At 41.5% G+C, this 23,584-nt stretch overlaps 1 protein-coding gene across 2 annotated transcripts in view; it reads right to left on the bottom strand.

The window, feature by feature from the left end:
• The window catches only part of ZNF516 (zinc finger protein 516), a 97,628-nt gene that overhangs the window by 59,989 nt on the left and 14,055 nt on the right, over positions 1 to 23,584 (bottom strand). For both annotated transcript variants that reach the window (XM_082258082.1, XM_082258083.1), the window contains exon 2: positions 4,218 to 6,122. In XM_082258082.1, the coding sequence (XP_082114208.1) occupies positions 4,218 to 5,976 (1,759 nt within the window). In that variant the 5' untranslated portion in view covers positions 5,977 to 6,122. The remainder of the gene's footprint in view (positions 1 to 4,217; positions 6,123 to 23,584) is intronic.

Genomic DNA, 23,584 nt, shown 5'->3' with positions numbered 1-23,584 from the left:
TTAATAGTTTGGAATACATAGATCTATGTAATCCCCTTTAAAACGGCTTTTACCAATGGAAATTAAGCAGAAATTAAGGTATTTACTAGCAAAAAAAAAAAAAAGTTTCCATTGGTAAAAGCCATTTTAAAGGGGATTACATAGATCTAAAGTTCCAAAAATGGGTGGAACTCCACTTTAAAGAGTGCATGAACTCAGATTACCAATGATGCTAATTCATATCTGTTTCATGTGCTGATATGTGCCGCCTATTTGTTTATTTTTTTCAAATGCATCAGCATGCGTTCTAGAGCCCATTGGTGACAGCACATGAATGCATGATGTTTAGGGCCTCGTGTACACTGAATCTCATGGTAGGAGAAAAGCAGCATTAAAAACATGCCTAAAGCCGCGTTTTTTTTTAAACACATTTAGGTGTGTCCAATGTTTTAGCGTTCATTGATTTAATTGGAAAAACGATTACATTTATTCTGGCCACTGAAATGAATGAACCCTCAAGTGATGAAGGCACCTAGCATTTAAGCATATTGAGGCATGTTTACAAGCATTTCTCTGTCCAAACGGTCCTCTCCTGATAGGCTAACTAACAGAGGGACGTTTAGAGAAGGAAAAACAAAAATGCCAAACACCTTTAAAAGTGGCATTTTTGATGCCCAGTGTGCATAAGGTCCAATAATGCACATAAACAAACTGATTTACACTGAGGTGATCTCTCCTTTCTAATAGGCAATGAGGACTACACGTTTTCCTATAACAACTTTCAGCCAATGTTCCTCCTCTTCCTACTTAGAGAGGAATTCCAGGTATGGATATTTTGTACATGGTTACATTAGATTGGCCCAAGCTCTACTAGACCCAACTATGTATATACCATACGTGTGTGATCCTGATTTACAAAAAAAAAAAAAAGGGTATGTATGTAGATACACACACACACACAAAATATAGATTGTATATATATATATATATATATATATATATATATATATATATATACACATATACATATATATATATATATATATATATATATATATATATATATATATATATATATATACATATATATATATATATATATATATATACACACACACATATATATATATATATATATATATATATATATATATATATACACATACATACATACATACACACACATATATATATATATACACATACATACACACACACACACACGTTTCTTTTCTGAAGACATCACATCCTGTGACGAAACGTGTCAACTTGGAACGTACGTTGTTTACGTGACTTCGGGCGGAAGTGGTAGGTGGAACGCACACTGGTGGCTCATGCAGCGTCCCCTCCATTCAGACCCTCGGAAATCTATCTTAGCATTTTCAACTGAGGTTGCGGCCCCCTCCGTTTGGAAGCCCTTTTCTTATTGACGTTTTTACTGGTCTGTATCCAGTTGGTTTTAAAAAAATAAAACGTTTTTTACGGTAATCACTATGAGGATCCATTCCTTTCTTTTTATACACGGAGCCATCTGGGACACGAGAGGAAAGAGGAGAGGGAGGTTGAATCCAGACGCCACAAATTCACTGGTCACGGAGACCACCTAAGCCTGAATGATCCCCCTGCCATAAGGCAAGAGAGGATCCATTTCGTTTGGTGAGTTTGATCTACAGCTCCCTTGCACATGTGGTGACCCTGGTCTTCACTCCCTGTATGAATTGAGGTTTCAAATCTCCTTTGGGAATAACACTACTCCACCTTCCATTTCTTTATAATATAAACCCAGCGGGACTATATTAAGACTTTGGACTTTTTTTTGTCATAAATCAGTATTGCTGGAATTTGATTATGACAACCTAAAAAGAGTTTGTTTGATATTTTTGCAAATTTATTAAAACTAAAAAACAAATTAGTATTCACAGCCTTTGCTCAATACTTTATTGAAGCATCCTTGGCACTAATTACAACTTCCTCCCTTTTAGAGTATGATGCTACAAGCTTGGCACACCTATTTTGGGCAGTTTTTCCCATTCTTTTTTGCAGGACCTCTCAAGCTCTATCAGGTTGGATGGGGAGCATTGGTGCACAGCCATTTTAAGATCTCACCAGAGATGTTCAATCGGGTTCAAGTCTGGGCTTTGGCTGGGCCACTCAAGGACATTCACAGAGTTGTCCTGTAGCAACTATTTTGTTATCTTGGCTGTATGCTTAGGGTCACTGTCCTGTTGGAAGAGGAACCTCCGCCTCAGTCGGAGGTCCAGAGCGCTCTGGAGCAGGTTTTTATCAAGGATGTCTCTGTACATTGTTGCATTCATCTTTTCCTTGATCCTGACTAGTCTCCCAGTACCTGCCGCCGATAAATATCCCCACAGCATGATGCAGCCACCACCATGCTTCACTGTAGGGATATGGCCAGGACCTGGTTTCTTCCAGACATGATGCTTGCCATTCAGGCCAAAGAGTTCAATCTTTGTTTCATCAAACCAGAGAATTTTGTTTCTCATAGTCTTAGAGTCCTTCAAGTGCCTTTTGGCAAACTCCAGGCGGGCTGTCGTGTGCCTTTTACAGAGAAGTGGCTTCCATCTGGCCATTCTACCATACAGGCCTGATTGGTCGAGTGCTGCAGAGATGGTTGCTCTTCTGGAATTTTCTCATCTCTCCACAGAGAAACGCTAACTAAGGCCCTTCTCCCCCAATCGCTAAGTTTGGCTGGGCAGCTCGCTCTAAGACAGGGATATGTGGCCCTCCAGCTGTTGTAAAACTAAAAGCCCATCATGCATCTGGGTGTCCTGCATGTGGCTGTCAGTCTTGCCGTGCCTCATGGGACTTGTAGTTCTGCAACATCTGGAGAGCCACAGTTAGCATATCCCTGCTCTAGGAAGAGCCCTGGTGGTTCCAAACGTCTTCCATTTACAGATGATAGAGACCACTGTGCTCATTGGGACCTTCAATGCTGCAGAATTTCTTCTGTACCCTTCCCCAGATCTGTGCCTCGATACAATCCTGTCTCGGAGGTCTACAGACAATTCCTTGGACTTCATGGCTTGGTTTGTGCTCTTACATGTACTTAACTGTGGGACCTTGTATAGACAGGTGTGTGCCTTTCCAAAACATGTCCAAGCAACAGAATTTACCACAGGTGGACTGGAAACAGGATGCACATGAGCTCAATTCTGAGTATCGTGGCAAAGGCTGTGAATACTTATGTACTTGTTAATTCTTTTATTTTTCATAAATTTGCAAATATTTCAAACAAACTTCTTTCACATTGTCATTATGGGGTATTGTTTGTAGGATTTTGTGGAAAATAATACATTTACTCCATTTTGGAATAAGGCTGTAACATAAAATGTGGAAAAAGTAAAGCACTATGAATACTTTCCATATGCACTGCACACACTTTTTTTTCTTCAATCTCTCAAAATCAAGAAATACTTTTTTGCCGTCGTCTCAAAATTACAGGCCCATATAATAAATGATACTATACTGTTACTCATACTAGTTTGCACTTGTACTAAAAGATTTTCAAGATTTTTCGGTTATCAATTCTCAAACGTTTTTTGATGTGGATCTATATACACATACATCTACACTTGAGGTCATCCATGAGATGCTTCAATTCAACTGTTTAAGATTTGACATTCTAAAATATAAAAAGGAACATTTAATTGAACTATATATATTTTAAATTTCTTCTGGGTCTATTTTTTCATCATTTAATCTAAAAGTACTTTCCCATTTCAATGTACTGAACATATCCTACTTCCTTGCAAAAATCTCCTCATATTTCTATTGCTCAAATTTAGCTTTACTTTTTTTTTTTATTTAGGATTTTAAGAGAAATAAATATTTAAATTTATGAAATCCGCATTTGGCATGAACCGCAATAGATTTATTTATATGCAGTTATAGGGGTTTTCTAATTTTGATAGGAGTATTCTGTAAGCGGTATTTTTATGGGAGCCCCTTAGCTATTGTACAGGAAACTAACATAGTGAGATCAATTGCAAGACATAAAATAGAATAAATGCAGCAGTTTTGCCGTTATTTAAAGACTGCATTGCCAACTGTAGAATAGCTCTAGTTTCTTGAGTAAAGGGTGAATAAAACTTAGCCAGTTTTCTTGGGACAGGTTCTCTTAGACACATACTGTACACAAATTACCGATACCTGCTTTTTGAGTACGTTTGATTTGCTAAAATGTAATGAGTGCAAACATGCATGTTATGTGCACTAACCTGGTGATGGTGTAGCCGATTCTTCAAAGCTGTCATCATCAGCCCCTTCATCTCCAATGCCAGAAGCCAAAGAGTCTTCTGGAGCGGAAGCAGAATCAGGACTGCTGGGTCTACTAGCAGAGTCGCCTTCACTATTTGATCCATAACGGTCAGTGTGAGTAACCGAACCACTTTCACTCAAACTTCTACGTTCCTTTCGATGAACTCTTGAATGAAGCACCATTTGGTGATATGTTCGAAATATCTTTCCACATTCAAAGCATTCAGTGGATTTGTTCTGAGAAGACCTGCGGCTCTGGCGTGAAGGTGGCCTAAATTCCAATTCATTAGGTGTTTCAACAGCATTTTCGACAGGTTGAGCACTGCTGCTTTTCTCAGGGCGATTCCCACTTGAGCAACTCCGTTTCTTTGGATTGCTGGTGTTATTACCTTCCGGCTCCCGTTTGCGTTTCTCCTGACTGACGAGAATGTATTCGCCTTTATCTCGGTCATAACACACATCTGCATCTGCCAAGGTTTCATCCCATCCCAAATATTTCACATATTCTGTTGGCTCAGCAACTTTCCCCTTTGTGGCCAGCTGCCAAGCTTGATAGCTATTGATTGGGTCAAGTTCAGGAACCCTCTTTCCTTGATGCATGTCTGTGCATTTCAGTGTATCATCTAAAGGCCGTAGCTTCAGATAGTCCAAGAAACATTGTTTTGATCCTAGCGCATCCGAACTGACATCTTGCAAACCAGTTTTTTGTGTGGTTTTATCTTCACTAGAACCTTCTTCTATTTTGCAGTGGACTAAATTGTGTGCATTTAAACTTTCTAAGTTTGTAAATAAATTTCCACATTTCATGCAAACTTCATAGAGGCATAAGCCAGTCATTATAGTCTCCTCTTGAACAACATCATTAATAGTGGCTACTGGATCAGTATCAGATTTGGGTTTGTTTTTGTTCCCAGTTTTGGGGCCATGTGATTTCATGTGATTTTTCAAAAACCAGGGCTCTTTAAATCTTCTGCCACATATATGGCAACCATGGTCAAATGATCCTCTATGTTTCTTCATGTGAGCTTTAAGAAACCAAGCCTGACCAAAAGCTTGACCACAAATTTCACAAGGAAATTCCCCTGAATTATCATTTTTCCCATTCTCTGCGAATCCATCCCTGTTTAATGGAATTGCTGTTGTGATATGATCTTTCTCAATGTGGTTTAACAACGTCTCCTCTCGCAGAGTCATGTAATTACAGAACCTGCATTTATATGGCTTGTGAACTTGTAGAAGATGCTGGTCAAGCTCTTTTTTTCTATCATACTTGTTTTTACAGAACATGCAATGGTAGTCACCAGGCTTATCATCTGCTGCCTCTGTGTCTTCTAACTGCAAGGATCCATTAAGAATTTTGTTGCAAGCAGATGTGCTTTTAGTTGGGCTTGCACACACACCCATTCCTTCAGAAGCCCCAAGTTCTCCATGCGACTCTCCCATTTCCACATCCTGGACCTGGCCAAGAGTACCAGTCCTATGTGTTCGCAGGTGTATCTTCAGATTTCCTTTCTGGGCAGCTCTATGGTCACAGTATGGACATTTATATGGCTTTTCACCTGTGTGCTTTCGCATGTGCTGTGAAAGGGAGCTCTGGAAAGGGAAGCTTTTCCCACAAATGACACAACTAAAGCATGTTGGTCTGTCATCTTCATCATTTTTACTTGACTTAGCAGCAGATTCACGTAGTTCCATATCAAATGGTTTCCTTCGTTCCATTACCAATGGGGCATGAGGCAGGGAGACCAAATCAGTCTAGGAAACCTTGGCTGTGGCGTTGTGTACTCAGCCTTATGCTACTTGTTCAGCATAGCTTCCAGACTGATCTTCAGAAACATATGCCAACAATTACTTCCATCAGGATACTATAGGAAAACAAAAAGAGAGAATCCAAAATATTAATATATAGTGTTTAAATTGATCATAAAGACAGCCTAAAAACAAATGCATTATTCATTGAACAAAGATTTTGCTACAGCAATGTTTCAATGCACAAACATAAGGCCCTGCCCCCTTCAAAGATACAGTACCTAAATACTTTGACTACAACCTCAGCCTTCCAGGGATTCTGGAATTACTTTTCACACTACAACACATCCTTCATAAAAATATTTGTACATAAACAGCAAACTCATGTTTGCTTCCAATATAGAGTAAACTAATTCAACTTACTCAGATAGAAATGAAAACTAATCCAGAGTGTATTTCTGCAAATGCAAAAGATCTGCCTGTAATCCCAGAAGCAATGCATTAGAAAAAAAACAAAAAAACAAACACTAGCTCCATTCATCTAGGATGATACCTCTAACAATGGCAGAAGAGCCCTTAATGTGGTTTTAAATCCTTACACATACCCAATGAAATGACTGGCCTCAGGCAATACACAGATGAAACAAATCTTCCGACATAAGTTGTACCCCTTTACCTGCAGTCTTCTCTACACCTGTTCAAAGTCTAGAATTTCTAAAACGTGTCTAAGGTGTCAGAAAAAGGGGGCAGAGAGCTGAAGTTACACTCTGCAGAGCTCATTGAGGAAAGCTCTGATATAGCTGATTAGAGGAAAGGGACACCCCCCCCCCCCCCTCCTTCACACAGGAACAGAGCTGAGGCTGTCAATCAGCTGGAGATTCCTCCCGTCACCATTTTTCTCTTGGTGTCAGGAAAGTTTATCAGAAATGATTCACGCTGATAGCAGAAGAATGAAACTGCAGACAGAAATGACACTTTGTGCTCTAGACAAGTACACACAATAATGGGATATGCTTTTGTTCATATTTCATGTCTGACATTTACAACAACTTTAATGCAAACCAGCTCAGAAATGAATAAGCAGTCATTGCTAACCTGACAGTGAGACTGACTTGGATTAGGCACATACCAAGAGAAGTCAGCTAGCCTACTTGTCCTAGGTTAAATAACTCAAAAGTACTGAAAGCACCAGAATGGACAAAGGAGGAATGCATCTAACAGAAGAGGGATCAGAACAAGGGACACCTACTGACTAAGTTATGTACCTTATGCTAATTTTTCGGGTTTTTGTCTGCACTTAAAAGGGTTGTAAAAGCTGAAGGATTTTATATCTTAATGCATTCATATAAAAAGTCTTCTGTGTGCAGCAGCCCCCCTCTCAGACCCTCTAATACTTACCTAAGGTCTATCTAGATCCAGCAATGTTGCAGGAGTGTCTTGGCTGCCTGGGACTCTTCTCATTGGCTGAGACAGCATCGTGGAGCCATTGGCTCCTGCAGCTCTCAAAGTCAGTCAGCCAATCAAGAGAGAAAGGGGGAGGGGCAGGGCTGTGGCTCAGTGTCTTAATGGACATAGGGAGCTGTGGCCTGGCTTGGGTGCCCCCATAGCAAGCTGCTTGCTGTGGGGGCACTCAACAGGAGGGAGGGGCCAGGAGCACTGAAAGGGACTCAAGAAGAGGAGGATCAGGGCTTCTCTGTGCAAAACCACTGCACAGAGCAGGCAAGTGTGACATAGTTTGTTTGTTTTTTTAGTTAAAAACAAGAGTTTAGCATCACTTTAAGCTCAGTTAATTTGTTTTCGGAACTTTTCAGAAAACTTCAGTTTTAACACCACCACAGAATCTGGTTTTACTTTACCAGAATACCATGTATTTATTGATTGATCTAAATACTAGGTAATCCGGACCCACACAGGTTGAGCTGTGCTGTTACTCAAGGCTCAATTGGTTTTATTGAGTAGGCCCTCCCTGCCTCCTCCTTACTCAATTAGGTAGTGTTTAAAAATTGCTAATCAGATGTAACCAAGACTAGTAATATTCTATGACATAGTACATAATCACAAGCAATGACAATGCATTTTCATTATAATTTGTTAAAAGTACTCTTGGCCACGCACTACGTGAATTTCAGTTCACACTAGATGCGTTGGGGGCTATCCTGCCAGCTAAAATTCCTTGTTTTCCATAGTGTTGGTTCACATCACAGTGTTGAAGTAGTGCGAGCCAAAAAAAAAAAGTAAGTACTTCATGCATTACCCTTCTTTTAGAGCAGAAAGATCTGATGTGAACCACAGCATCATAACACTGCTGCAGTGAATAAAACTGTACTGAAATGTCCCTCATGAAATTTCAATAAAGTTCCATTAAATATACTGCATACTTTAAGTAATGCTTGCTAGTATAAAAGCCACATTTCTAAAATGCTGTCTTACTAGAAAACCATCTTTATTCTTAAGGAAGAGACTGCGAGAATTAAAGCAGAACTCTAGGATTTAAAAACGCCTTGCCCCTTTTCAATGCAAGGGTTACATGCTAGTTAAAGAGATAATAAACTCCGCCTTTAAACTTGTACCTATGGCTAAAGCTGGATACACACTATACAACTTTTGTTAGATTTCCTTTAGATTTACCTTCAACTATATAGTGAAGCCTGATTGCATACAAATTGAAAGTGTTTAAGTTTGACCTCATATTATATGGTTTTGGTAAATCTAAGGAAACAAATGTAAAGAAAATTGTATAGTGTGTATCCACCTTAAGCCTATATATATCTGTAGGCACAGTGAATATCTCCTAGACGTGCTGTGTTTAGAAGATATTCACACTGGATGTAGCCAGTGACGTCACTGATGCATGGGCTCTGAAAGAATGGCATACTTGTGCCGTCCCTTCAGAGCTCTGTGCTCCCCTGTGCATGCTTGGAAGTTGCATAATCGCGGCTCAGCTATTCACAGGACCAGTTAGCAAACCCGGGGGTAGATGGAAGCTATGTCAGTGGTGAAAAGGCACCGCTGGAGGGCTTCGCTCTAAAGTATTTCATAATGTGCTAATATGTGATGCATACTAGCACAATGTGCCATTGTCTTGCAGGGTTTATTTTTTCTATTTTTTTTAGTCTGCAGTTTACTACCGCTACTATTCTATAAAACTTGCTTATTGTTCACTCGGACAGGCTTTCACAATGCTGTGTGACCGGTCACCTGAAGCATTTTCTCTTTGGCTGGGGGGGGGGGGGGGTCACACACTGGTGTTTTCATGTACAATGCATAACCAGTAGTCCTTACTGTATGAGAGGTGCACAAAACTCCGAGTATCAAGAAAAAGAGGAAAGCGCCAGAGGTCAGAAAATTATTGCAGTTCCATATTCAATAACAATTACCTGAATTTGGCTTAGTATCAAGCCTCTTGCAATTACCTACATAGTAGCACAGGTACTGTACAGAAAGAGGCAGGACTAAGTCAATAGGGTGTGCTGCAATTAAATAAGCATGCTCTTAAAAGAAGAGAACAGAGAGTAAATGGCTGACCTCATCAGCCTACTGTTGCTTTTTCACTGTCCAATCAGAAGGGTGAGAGCGGAGGCACTAATGTATTACTTATCTAAACTTGTGCGATCCACCTGTATATTTTGTATGATGGGGCTGTCCAAATCTCAGGACTGAATGGACGTATAACCGGTAGCGCTGATCAAGAGAAAAATTTTCAACTGGCTAGTTGTACACAAGTCGATCAATAGATGGGACTTATGTAAAACCAGCCTGCACATACAGTGGGTACGGAAAGTATTCAGACCCCCTTAAATTTTTCACTCTTTATTATATTGCAGCCATTTGCTAAAATCATTTAAGTTCATTCTTCTTTCTCATGAATGTACACATAGCACCCCATACTGACAGAAAAACACAGAATTGTTGACATTGTTGCAGATTTATTAAAAAAGAAAAACTGAAATATCACATGGTCCTAAGTATTCAGACCCTTTGCTCAGTATTTAGTAGAAGCCCCTTTTGATCTAATACAGCCAGATGCAACAAGTCTTTCACACCTGGATTTGGGGATCCTCTGCCATTCCTCCTTGCAGATCCTCTCCAGTTCTGTCAGGTTGGATGGTAAACGTTGGTGGACAGCCATTTTTAGGTCTCTCCAGAGATGCTCAATTGGGTTTAAGTCAGGGCTCTGGCTGGGCCATTCAAGAACAGTCACGGAGTTGTTGTGAAGCCACTCCTTCGTTATTTTAGCTGTGTGCTTAGGGTCATTGTCTTGTTGGAAGGTAAACCTTCGGCCCAGTCTGAGGTCCAGAGCACTCTGGAGAAGGTTTTTGTCCAGGATATCCCTGTACTTGGCCGCATTCATCTTTCCCTCGATTGCAACCAGTCGTCCTGTCCCTGCAGCTGAAAAACACCCCCACAGCATGATGCTGCCACCACCATGTTTCACTGTTGGGACTGTATTGGACAGGTGATGAGCATTGCCTGGTTTTCTCCACACATACCGCTTAGAATTAAGGCCAAAAAGTTCTATTTTGGTCTCATCAGACCAGAGAATCTTATTTCTCACCATCTTGGAGTCCTTCAGGTGTTTTTTAGCAAACTCCATGCGGGCTTTCATGTGTCTTACACTGAGGAGAGGCTTCCGTCTGGCCACTCTGCCATAAAGCCCCGACTGGTGGAGGGCTGCAGTGATGGTTGACTTTCTACAACTTTCTCCCATCTCCTGACTGCATCTCTGGAGCTCAGCCACAGTGATCTTTGGGTTCTTCTTTACCTCTCTCACCAAGGCTCTTCTCCCCCGATAGCTCAGTTTGGCCGGACGGCCAGCTCTAGGAAGGGTTCTGGTCGTCCCAAACGTCTTCCATTTGAGGATTATGGAGGCCACTGTGCTCTTAGGAGCCTTAAGTGCAGCAGAAATCTTTTTGCAACCTTGGCCAGATCTGTGCCTTGCCACAATTCTGTCTCTGAGCTCTTCAGGCAGTTCCTTTGACCTCATGATTCTCATTTGCTATGACATGCATTGTGATCTGGAAGGTCTTATATAGACAGGTGTGTGGCTTTCCTAATCAAGTCCAATCAGTATAATCAAACACAGCTGGACTCAAATGAAGGTGTAGAACCATCTCAAGGATGATCAGAAGAAATGGAAAGCACCTGAGTTAAATATATGAGTGTCACAGCAAAGGGTCTGAATACTTAGGACCATGTGATATTTCAGTTTTTCTTTTTTAATAAATCTGCAACAATGTCAACAATTCTGTGTTTTTCTGTCAGTATGGGGTGCTATGTGTACATTCATGAGGAAGAAGAATGAACTTAAATGATTTTAGCAAATGGCTGCAATATAACAAAGAGTGAAAAATTTAAGGGGGTCTGAATACTTTCCGTACCCCCTGTATATGGATCGCAAGTCGGCCGGTCCATGCTGAACCAGCTAACGCTTGATCAATGTATTGGTGGCTTTACCCCAGTTAATTGTGATGGAAATGAGTTTCAGCATTTATGAACATAGAATAGTTTGTCAACTAACACCATAGCCAAAACAAGAGGAAACACTCGATATTTTCAAAGAACATGTTAATAATATCAATTATTTTAATTTTCTGACCTGTGCTAAAAAACGAAAGCGGACTCTAACTTGCCTCTATGTACAATATAGACACTTTAAGTTCAGAGGCACCAATTATTCCGTACAAGAAGAAACATTTGCAAAGGGGATATGACAGCCAAAAAGCTAATAATGGTCTACAAAAATGTATCTAAAAACACAAAGTGGTTCATCTACAGCTTGGTCAAGGCATCTGTTGATGCTAATAAAGAAAAGACCATGTCATCACAACCAATGAATTCAAGATAAACAATTATCAGTTTAGAATCCCGACTTGCCGCATGAAATGATGCATTCACTATTGGAAGAGTATGTACCATTGATGACAACCTCGGGGCTTCTGCTGCTGTCAGGCCAATCAATAATCCATTATGAACAAAATACAGCTCTACTCTTATACCAAGAACCATATGAAAGGATCTCTATGTACACTATTGCAAGATAAACAAATAGAAGTATAGACACTGCTGTAACCAACGTGGTTTTAAAAGCCATGGTTTTAGTAATAACTACTACATTGATGTCTGGATAACCCCTATACACTGTCCTAATATACCAAAATACAAGACTGGAATCGCAAAAGTAAAACTCTAGAGTCACAAATAGAGATATTTTACAACTCCGTAAGAAGCCCAAAATACAAAGCGCTGGGTTAGGTCACTCTTTCTATCCTTTGTCTTTTTTTTTTCATTGACCTCAATGACATTCACCCCTGACAAAGCTCTTACCATGGGCAAAAACTAATAATGCACTTTTAAAAGGTATGTACCATAATAATTTATAAAAATGGTGCAAGCCTTCCGTCTTAAAAAGAAACATAATAGGGGTGCTTACTATGTCTTCTAGATGTAGAGCAATGATAAACAGCCAAATATATAGATTAATAGGGCCCTCATGTTTTTATTTAAAAGACATTCATTTGGAAAGAATTCACAACAACATTCTATAACCTGTATAAACTCCATTACTTCCTTCTGTAAAGGACCGTTTTTACTTGTACACTTTTGTTTGCATATTTGGAAGTAATGTTTAATTTGATCTGGTGGGTGGATGGGGGGGGGAGGTGTAAAGTGGTGCACGATAGTTCACCAAATTTGAATGAAAACTTAAGTCTCGTACACACAATCAGATTATCGGACGAATATTCGTCCTTTTTTTTGTTGCATGCTAGTCTCACATCGAAAGTGGAGAGGTTACTCAACATACAAAATTTTCGTACGACAGAATACACAAGTGATGTCATGTGTAGAATTTTTTGTATATATTCTTTTGTTTCTGTGCATGCGTAGCAGGAATCTACCAATATTGTTTTTTCAGGGCCGATATCTATACTAATTTTCCAGCCACCCTTTAGGCCGATAGCCAATATTAGGTGCTGATATTCTGCACATTTAAAGTTTTTTTTTTTTTTTTCTTACACTGTCCTTAATTTTTTTTTTTTTTAATCACTTTTTTTGCTGTCACAAGGAATGTAAACATCCTTTGTGACAGCTAAAGGCAGGGACAGGTAATCTTTATGGAGGGATCTGGGGTCTGTAAGATCCCAAACCCCTCCTCTGCACTTAAAAGCATTTAAAAAACGCCAAGTTTGGCTGTTTTGAACACTGTCATTTTTTTAAAATCTAGCGCCTTTAGGGCTCCAGTAATTGGAAGCGATGTCATGACATCGCTTCCAGGTTACTGCATCAAGAGACCACCCATCAAAGCCGATTCTGGCTTTGTTAGGGTCTCCGTCGCTTGGGCCTCCCGGTGGGACAGGAGACCTGGGCAGAGCGGCGAGAGGGGGGGGGGGGGCTAAACCTCCCATCCCACTGCTTGTAATAACAGCTGAGCAGCTGCTTAGCTGCATCGGTTGTTATTACAAGAAAGCCCACCATCCGCTCTAAAAAATGGTACCGGGGTGATGTCTGGAGCTGCAGGCATCACTCCGGTACAACCACTTGAAGCAATATTGGCAAGTTTGTGGCTCTGTACATAAAAAAAAAAGTCAATATTGGCCTTACCGATAATTAGTTGATCCCTAATGCGCAGTCTTACTCTAAATCGGACCTTATGTTAACGTACGACAAAACATTTTATAGCCTGCACCTTCCGTTTTTGTCATCTGAATAGTCAGAATCAGCTGTCAAAAGCACTATGCAAACGATCAGAAAATTGGCAGATCGTTCCTCGTACTAAATTTTACTTACGATTTTCTTATCGTGTGTACGGGCCTTTAAACATGCGGTGATGATGTAAGGGAAGCCAAACTGCTGCAGCTTAGGGCCCCCATTCTATGAGCGGCATCAAGAACTACCTCATGATTTGAAGTATTGTTTCCTCCTGTAAATTTACAGACCAACAGTGAGTGCAAGGACAGGAACACTGTATTCCAGCATCATTCAGTGCTGTAGTGTAGGCAGCTAGAGTAGAATAGAAGGAAAGTGATGCAGGAGAAATGGGTGGTGCATAACATTAGTGAAAAAGGAAGGCTGGCGGTCCCAAATGTGGCAGGGCTGCTGTATGAATGAATATAAGATGGGCTGGCTGTATTTGCTCAATGTATTGCTATGTGCCAATGACAACAGGATACATGGTGCGCAGCAATGAGTATCAGAATGCATGCTGTAGTCTGTGGTGAATTGAGCTGTGGGGAAGGGTGCTTTGTGGCATACACCAAATCTATGGAATGGGTTGCATGCTACAGTGCACTGAATCATTTCTGACTGCCTATGAAGGACCAAATATATTTAGGATATGGTTTCCCAACAGTGCTAGCCTCACGGAAAGGCATTAGGGGACAGTGCCTTTTAAGTCACCCCACCTTGTGATGAACACGTCTACCACAAGGCAAAAAGAGGCAGCTGACCTAGAATAATAAAAATAGAAAAATAATCCAGAGTGCATGAATCATGTAGTACTCTAATATGTAAAATTTCAACAGCTCTTTCTTGCTTACCCATCACTAGGATTTACAGTGAACGGGAACATGCAGGAGTTCGGTGGTCAGGCCTATCGGTTCTGTTGCATCAACATGCTTTATGTCACTCGTTAACAAATGTTGATTTAGAGCATCCCATTTATTTGCATGAGCTGCCAACACATTACAATCACATCATTATTTCCATGGGTGTGTTAGAGTTTTACAACACAATGCCTAGGTCTGAGGCACCTTTTTACACAGGCTTTTCTGATCTGGTCAGCCTATCAGTTTTTCAGGCATACCTGATCGGATGCTCCACGCACCCCTATGGGGCAGCGGATGTAAGCGGTGACATGTCCGCTGACACCCGCTGCTATTTGATCCGATCCTGTCCGTAAAATCCAGACAGATGGAAACCCTATTTTCCATCCGTCTGGAGAATCGGTGGGACGGGATCAGATGAAAACAGACAGGCAGTCCATTTTCATCCGATCTCCCCTTAGAGGACAATGGGACTCTGACAGGTCCATCTCTGCACAGTGAGCAGAGACAGACCTGTCATCTGTCTGCTCGGCGGGGATTAGCGGACCGATCCCCCGCTGAGCAAAACAGAGTCCCCCTGGGCGAAAAGCCCATGTGAAAGGGGCCTGAAAGGGAGATTAAACATTGGAGTCATTTTACTTACAAAGGGATCTTAATAGGCATCTTCAATATGGCTACCACTGGTTTAACTAATGTACAACAGAAAATCTTTACAACTCTGAGAAAGTCATAGGTAGTCATCAGAATGTGAAAGTTTAGTTTAGGTAAATTACTTTTCAGAATACACATGCTGAGCTGAATGAAGACTCTTATCGACAAGCTGAATGCACTACCTTAAGTTTCCAAAGCTCACATTTTAATGTCAGATAGGAAATCTTGCCAACAACTGGTTGTTCAGAATGTAAACATATATCAGCTTGTTACTGACAACTATAAATTTGCAATGTAAAAAAAAAAAAAAAGAAAATCTGCATGTCTAATAAAAAAAGTAAACCTCCTATTTAGCATTAACTACACCACCTACAAAAATCTGTTGAGTGCTATCCAAAAGGCAATTGGAAGGATCACTTGGTAAAATGTAACAATGTTTCCTATTGGACAGCCTGTATGTATTTGTAATCCTATTACCAAATTTAACCAATCAAATAACCAATTTTAATTGAAACAAGGTTTCCTCTAATTTACACACACATACACACCCCCCGAGAGACTCCAGTGGGGTAAACAATATCATGCTGTTTTAACATATTAAGGAGGTAAAATCCAAAGCAATGATCCATGAAACGCTGTTAAACATTACCAAACAAAAAACAGAACTGTGGATAACAGCACAATTACCTGACTGATGCAGCTGCCGTATTTCTGCCAGCTGTTCAATGCAAAAATATTACACCCACTGCTCACTGCAATTATACTGTATAGAAAAAGGGTTCTGTGCATAAAAACAATGGAGTATTAACACACCCGGTAAAAAGAAGGCAGTTCTGCTTAAGCAGCAGTGTATTTAAACGCTATACTGTGCAGAAAAGCCACACGCTTTCCAGGTATTCCATAATACAGCAGTTAATGTGACCTAGATATTACTTGTGACTGAGTCTACCTGCACTGACTGCATTGTGCATCAGCAGCTTAGAGACAAAGGCATAAATCAGTACAGTTACACACAGAACAATCTATGACAAGCATATTATGTAACTTCATTTTAATCCTACCTTGTTTTTTTCCCCAACATGCCTGGGATCAGAATGCAGGTTGGATGGGGTGAAATAATAGCTAGGCGTTGTCAAGTGAGAAGCTGCAGCATTTTTTATTCACCTCTTTAGTGTTCTGGGGTCATGCCCTATATTACCAAAAAGGTGCCTTGACTTGATTTTGAAAATCAATAAAATGGGAAAAAAAAAGTAGTACAAAAACTGATAGTAGCCAAAGACAAATAATATTATATAGGTAAAATACATTGATTCACGCTGCTTTTAAATATTATCAGACCTCATCCAACAATAGATGTTTCAGACAAAGGGAAGAACATCCCTAGTGCCAATGATTTCTTCGCTACCTAGGAAAACAGATGTTTTGGCTTGCTGAGAAGACTACTGCTTGTAATGGTATACAGCAGAGCAGTATATAAACAGCGTTAATCATGGCTTGTTGCTAATGCACTCCCCAACACAAACAGAATCCCTTGTCTCCTGGTAAATTTGCTCAGTATTAATGTTGTGAGCAGATTTGCCTTGTATTGCTAGGAGACAGATAAGGATTTTAGAAGACAGTTACTCTTGTGAACACATCTGTAAACCATGCGAATATAAAGCATAGGCTAGACTGAACAGCACTGTTTAAGATACAAGGAACAAGACACGATTAAGAAAAAAAAAAAAGGAATTTTGATTGTGCTGTAACTCGCCAGTACGTACTGAAGAGTGCTCACTGACAAGGAATATAAGACTTAATATAACTTCCCCTCAAGAGAATTTAATGGTGTGACAGGAATATGATTTGCCTCCACCGTGTTTTAGCACTAGTAGTTGAATGCATGCAAAAGCGCTCAAAAGCATATCAACAACAATAAAATAACCACTGTGAAACCACCTAATCTATCTGATGCCGTTTCAGGTCAGAAGGTGCCTGAAAGCCCGAATCTATGTAACTTACATTTTTTGTTTAAAAAGCTACCCTCGGGGGAACGATGCAAGCAAGGTCTACCCAGGCTGGAGAAGAAAAAGAGGAACCCACAGCATCCAGAACTTGCCTGAAGGTCAGTTTGATTTGAGAGTGGAACAGCGAGCCTAAGATTACACTTTACAGCAGGGATCTACAAACTACGGCCCCTCCAGCTGTTGCGGAACTACATGTCCCATGAGGCATTGTAAAACACTGACATTCGCAGTCATGACTAGGCATAATGGGAATTGTAGTTTCTGAACAACTGGAGGGCCAAAGTTTGGAGACCCCGGCTTTACAGAAAACTTGTGTTAAGAAAATGGAGGCTGTCATTGCGCTTTCTAAAAATGTTTTCTGCACGGCTGAGACATTCGGGGGGTGATTTACTAAAACTGGATCATTTAAAATCTGGTGCAGCTGTGGATGACAGCCAATCAGCATCTAACTTCAGCTTGTTCAATTAAAGCGTTTGTTACCCTAAGGAAAAAAAAAAAAAAAGAAAGAAGAAACTGTGCTCTTAAAGCATGTTATACAGACAGCACAGGGCTTGTACTGTGTCATTTGGCCCCCTGTAACACCTAAAAAACTCTGCTGATCCTGCCAGTTTCTACCCTCCCTTCTGTAAACTGACCATGATGTATCATGGCTGCTGACCGTGGTCAGTTTACGTGACTCCGTCATCTGCAGCCCTGCGCTGTTCTCTATGTTCTCCTCTCCCCCCTCCCCTCCTTGCCGGTCTGCTGTGTCAGTGCCTGCCCTTCCACTCCTGCTGCTCTCATATTTATTATAAAATGATCCCATCCACTCTGTAATTTCTTATAGAAAAAATATGCCGATCAGTACCTATATCAGAGCGGCTCCCAACGATCATGTGATCGCTCGGCTCTCTCTCTCCTCTCTTGCCCTCTTCCCCGGCTGACGTCAGCGGCAGTGCTGGGGCCCGCCCACTGGAAAGGTCAGCCAGACAGAGAAGAGAGTCGAGGGGGTCAGCTGAGCGCCAGGAGCTGATCTGATATAGGTACAGATTTGCATATTTTTTTCTATAAGACAGGCATAGGAGCACTTAGTGTTAAATTACAGAGTGAATTAGAGGATTTTATAGTGATGGCTTAACAATCACTTGAAGCTTAGACAAAAAAAAAAATGGAAGCCAATTTGTTTCTATGCAGAGCTGCACCACATTTTGTACTCTCCAGTTTTAGTAAATCAACTGCATTGATTCAATGGTGTTACAACATTGAGGTAGTTATCAACAAGTATGCAAAATAACATTTCAGATTTTACGGTCTGCATAGTTGTACTGGATCCAAGACTCAGAGGTCAACAGGTTCAACCTAACAGCCAAGAAACTAGTATTTCCAGAAGGGGTCCGCAAAGGCAAGATTTTTTTTCTGTTGACACTTCCACCTTTCACAACAGAAATTACATAGAAAATGTATGATGGTTTATTTAGAAGCAATTCCAATAAGGGTAAAGTGGTTGTAAAGGTAAAAGGTTTTTACCCTAATGTATTCTCTGCATTAGGGTAAAAAAACCTTTCAATGTCAGCTCCCCCAGACAGTCAATGTCAGCTCCCTTCTTATTATCTGAGCCTGATGTTGATCCAACGCTGTGCTGCTCCTCTCCCCCTTCTTCTCCCAATGGCTCCTGCTGCTGTGAGTCCAATACTGTGAGCAGAGAGGAAGGGGGGGGGGAGAAGCAGGGCTGAGCAGCACTGTTTGTGTCAATAGATGCAAACAATGCAGCTTGAGATCGAGTCCACATGGGTGCTCACATAGCAAGGGGTTTGCTATGAGGGAATTCTGAGAAGAGGCGGAGAAAAGACTGCCGGCAAGGGATCCCAGAAGAGGAGAATCAGGGCTGCTCTGAGCAAAACCACTGTGCAGAAAAAGGTACAAGAATTACTTTTTTGGATTTTTTTTTAGGCAGTATAAGGGGTGGGCTGGGGGGGGGGAAGGTGCTTGCAGAAGGTTTTGTTTTTACCTTCATGCATACAAAGACTGAAAAAAATACTTGGATATGTGTGCATGGAGGGGAGGGGGCGGGCACCTGACAGAGGATCAGAAAGCAGGGAGGGGCGGGCACCTGGCAGAGGATCAGAAAGCAGGGAGGGGAGAGGGAGGAGGACAGAGGACGACAGGAGAGCTCCAGATGATGGAGGTACGTAAACTGACCACGGTGTCGGGGCTCAGCAGCCATGATAAACCGTGGTCAGTTTACAGAGGGGAGAGCAGGACCAGGTAGAATCAGCCAGGTATTTCAGGTAAGAGAAGGGGTCAAATTACACAGCACAAGCACTGTGCTGTATAACATGCTTCAAAAGGAACAGGATTTATTTTTTCATTAGGTTAACACTTTAAAATCATAACCATGCATGTGCTTTTTTTTTATCATCATGATGATATCTGATATTACAGCAGTTACATGTCTCGCAAGGTTGCAGTTACTTTCCATAAAGCCAATAGTAAATTCCTTTTTTCTGTTCCAAACAAAAAAACCCCTATCCAATTTAGGTCCTGCTGAAAGCTCTTATACAACTTCTACTGCCTTTCTAAAATACCAAACTGTATAAGGTCTTGTAACAGACATCTAACTGATGGACATTTCCCAGTCCCCCATCTCACTGACAGGGAAGGCACGTTTTTATGAAAGTGGCCATTTTTTGACAACTTTACCTACTTGGACAATACAGAGTCCATCCAAAAACTTAATCCAGGAGCTTTAATCATTTAGACAAAAAATAAAGCTGGTAATTTACCTGAGTTTTTTTCTTAACTGTCCATTGAGAGCTCTTATTCTGAAGCTAGCGCATATCATTTTCTAAACAGCCACACCAACTCTACATCTCCCCCCCCCCCTTCCTTTCCCCACAAAGATTTTGCTGAGTGGTATACAGGCTGGCACAGGGACACTTCTTTATGCATCCACTGTGCTTGATCTGAGGTCTCTAATCTTGTTGTTTCCCTGCACAGCTCTGCCATGCAAGACCCAACACATCTGTTCATCATTTACTGCATTAAGATATCATCACAGTGGGGCAAGCAATGGTGGTACAGGAGCTGGGCCTTTCCCAAGAAGGGCTTTGTAAACTAAACTCTTGCAGTACTTATGCTACTAAAGGTATTAATACTATACTGCAAGCAGTTCAAATCTGTAACACTTTGGTAATAATTAAATTTTTTGTAATGGTGCTAATCTACAAAACCTCAGGACAGATTTTTGATAATCTCCATACAGAAACAGAACAGTAAGGTATTCATTCAAGAAATTAAATATAAATGTAATGGTTATTATACAGTCATGTAAAAAAGCCAATACATATCATGGAAATTGATTACTTTTTTCAACATTAAATCTCTCGGACATCAATTTAGTGAATTTTTTGACCACTCCTCCATGCAAAATCCTTCAGTTGCAAGAAGCTTGTAGGCTTCCTTGCAGGAACTTTCGGTTTTGAATAACTCAACATTTCAATGGTTTTCAAACAGGGGTTTTACTAGGCAAGTTTGAGGCCCTTAATTTCTACTGTACCATTCCTTGATGCATTTTCTAGTGTGCTTTGGATCATTACTGTGTTAAAAGATCCATTTCCACTTCAACTTTCAGACAGATGGCCTCACATTCTCATCAACCACAGTTATTGATATGATTGAGAAATCATAGTCCACTCAATGACTGCAAGTTGCCCAGGTCATGAAGCAGCAAGACAACCACAACCGATATCATTTTCACCATCATGCTTTAAAGTTAGAATGAGGGTCTTCTACTGAAAGGCTGTTCCACTTTGTGCCAATCAGGTTTACTGTTACTGTGGCAAAACAAATCAGCTAGCTAAACATTATTACAAATGGTCCAGTTTTTACATAAATGTTCAATGACAAATTGTAATCTTGATCTAATGTTTTTGGACAGCAAAGGTTTTTTTCCCCTGACATTTGCCCCGTGTCAGTTAAATTAAAGTTATGTCTGACACTAGATGCATACACTATGACAGTGTTTTTCAACCACTGGGATGTTGCTTGGTGTGCCGTGGGAACAATTGAAGAATTCATAAGATTTAAAAAAAAATTTAAAACTTTCGCCCATTGGCGGGCGCCGGACTGTGTCCTGGGTATGGGGGGTGGGGTCAAAAACCAGCAGGGGCGCCGATTGGCGCTCTTCAGGGGGAAACTCACACTTTTCTGATGTCCGGGCTGTGATTGGTCCAGACTCCAGCCTGGACCAATCACAGTAGGACATCATCTTCCGCCTTCCGACTTCCTTCCCGCCCGAGCACAGTGTGCGCAGCAGCGGAGAGAAGAAGACGTCGCGAGTCACCAGGAGGACCGGAGCGGAAGGAGACATGGACTCGGGCTCGCGGGAGTCGGCACTGCAGAGAGACCGCATCCGGATCCAGACCAAGTCGCAGGCGCAGCGTGAGGAGGTCATCTGAAACCAGTCGGTCAGCAGCCCGGTAAGGGAGTCCTCCTGTCAGTCCTCCTCATGCCTATTCCATCACCTGTGCCATGCCTATTCCATCGCCTGTACCATCTGTGCCATGCCTATTCCACCATCTGTGCCATGCCTATTCCACCATCTGTGCCATGCCTATTCCACCATCTGTGCCATGCCTATTCCACCATCTGTGCCATGCCTATTCCACCATCTGTGCCATGCCTATTCCATCACTTGTGCCATGCCTATTCCATCACCTGTGCCATGCTTATACCATCACTTGTGCCATGCCTATTCCATCACCATCATCCAAAGAGGGGGGGGGGCTTCATTTTGAAAGGTACTCTCGCAGTGTTAAAAGGGATGTGGCCTGGGTATGATTCAGAAGGAGGTGATCTTTTCTGACTATTACTATGATTTTTACTATACAGTAGTTTGGAAAGTTTATTATTCAGTACTTATTATTCATCGAATAAAAGTAAGAGCTCGCCTCTTGCACACGGGCGTTCCGATCAGATCCGCCTGTCAGATCTGATTGGATGCCCCATTCAGCCCTATGGAGCAGCGGACGTCAGCGTCAGCGGTGACATGTCTGCTGACACCCGCTGCCATCCGCATCCGATCCTGTCCGTGAAATCCAGACGGATGGAAACCCTATTTTTCATCCGTCCTGGGTGGGGATCGGATGAGAGAGGACAGGCGGTCCGCTCTCATCCGATTCCCCATAGAGAGCAGCGGGGCTCTGACACCTCCCTCTCCGCACACATTTTCTAATGGTGGTGTGCCTCGGGATTTTTTTCATGAAACAAGTGTGCCTTTGCCCAAAAAAGGTTGAAAAACACTGCACTATGACAACTAGGCTTGTGACGGTATCAGATTTTCATGCTGCGATTAATTGATTACGGTTTTGCCACGGTATACGGTATTATCACGGTATTCTATTATTAAATTTAAATTATTAAATTTCCACCTCACTTCAATTTCATTGCTGAATTTAGGGGCTTTGGTTCACTTATGCACATTATTATATAGTCAGTCAGTACAGACTCTGTGAACCAGGCCTAAAATAGGTCATCAAGCAGTGTCTGGCCTAACTGGTGATAACTGGTCCTGGCGCTCGGCTCCGATCCGATGGCCTGGTCATTAAGAGGGCAAATCCTTGTGGTCAAGAAGTGGTTAAACCTGAAGGAGGTGTTGTTTATAAATTACTTTACTATTGCTTTAGGCCTGGTTCACATGTATGCGGGTTGGTGGTTCACATGTATGCGGGTTGGTGGTTCACATGTATGCGGGTTGGTGGTTTACATGTATGCGGGTTGGCGGTTCACATGTATGCGGGTTGGCGGTTCACATGTATGCGGGTTGGCGGTTCACATGTATACGGGTTGGCGGTTCACATGTATACGGGTTGGCGGTTCACATGTATGCGGGTTGGCGGCCCACATTTGCACAGGCATAGCAGCCCATTGATTTGAATGGGCTGCTATGCCCTCATTTTCCGCAGAAAAAAGGTGCATGCAGCATTTTTTTAAAATTCAGTGGCCTTGAAATCCATCCTGCTTTTGCACCTTGCGACTAACCTGCAGTTCCTGCTCTGGCAAGCTTTCTGCATTTTTTGTATACGTGGGCACGGCATTTAAAAACAGTTTGCGTGTGCAGCAACGGCAGGTAAGTCGCATGGTGCAAAAGAAGGATGGATTTCATGGCCACTGCATTTTTTTAAATTCTGCATGCACCTTTTTTCAGCTGAAAACGCAGGCATAGCAGCTCAAGCCCATTCACATCAATGGGCTGCTATGCCTGTGCAAATGTGAGCCCCCAACCCGCATACATGTGAACCAGGCCTAAAGCAATAGTAAAGTCATTAATTGGTTAAACCTGCAGGAGGACCGGTGTTTTTATCTATTAATGACTTTACTATTGCTTTAGGCCTGGTTCACATG

Source organism: Pelophylax lessonae (genome assembly GCF_965119305.1).
Source record: "Pelophylax lessonae genome assembly, chromosome: 5".
Taxonomy (NCBI): domain Eukaryota; kingdom Metazoa; phylum Chordata; class Amphibia; order Anura; family Ranidae; genus Pelophylax; species Pelophylax lessonae.
The sequence above is the reverse complement of the archived record's forward strand: the minus strand, read 5'-3'. Positions and strand labels throughout refer to the sequence as shown.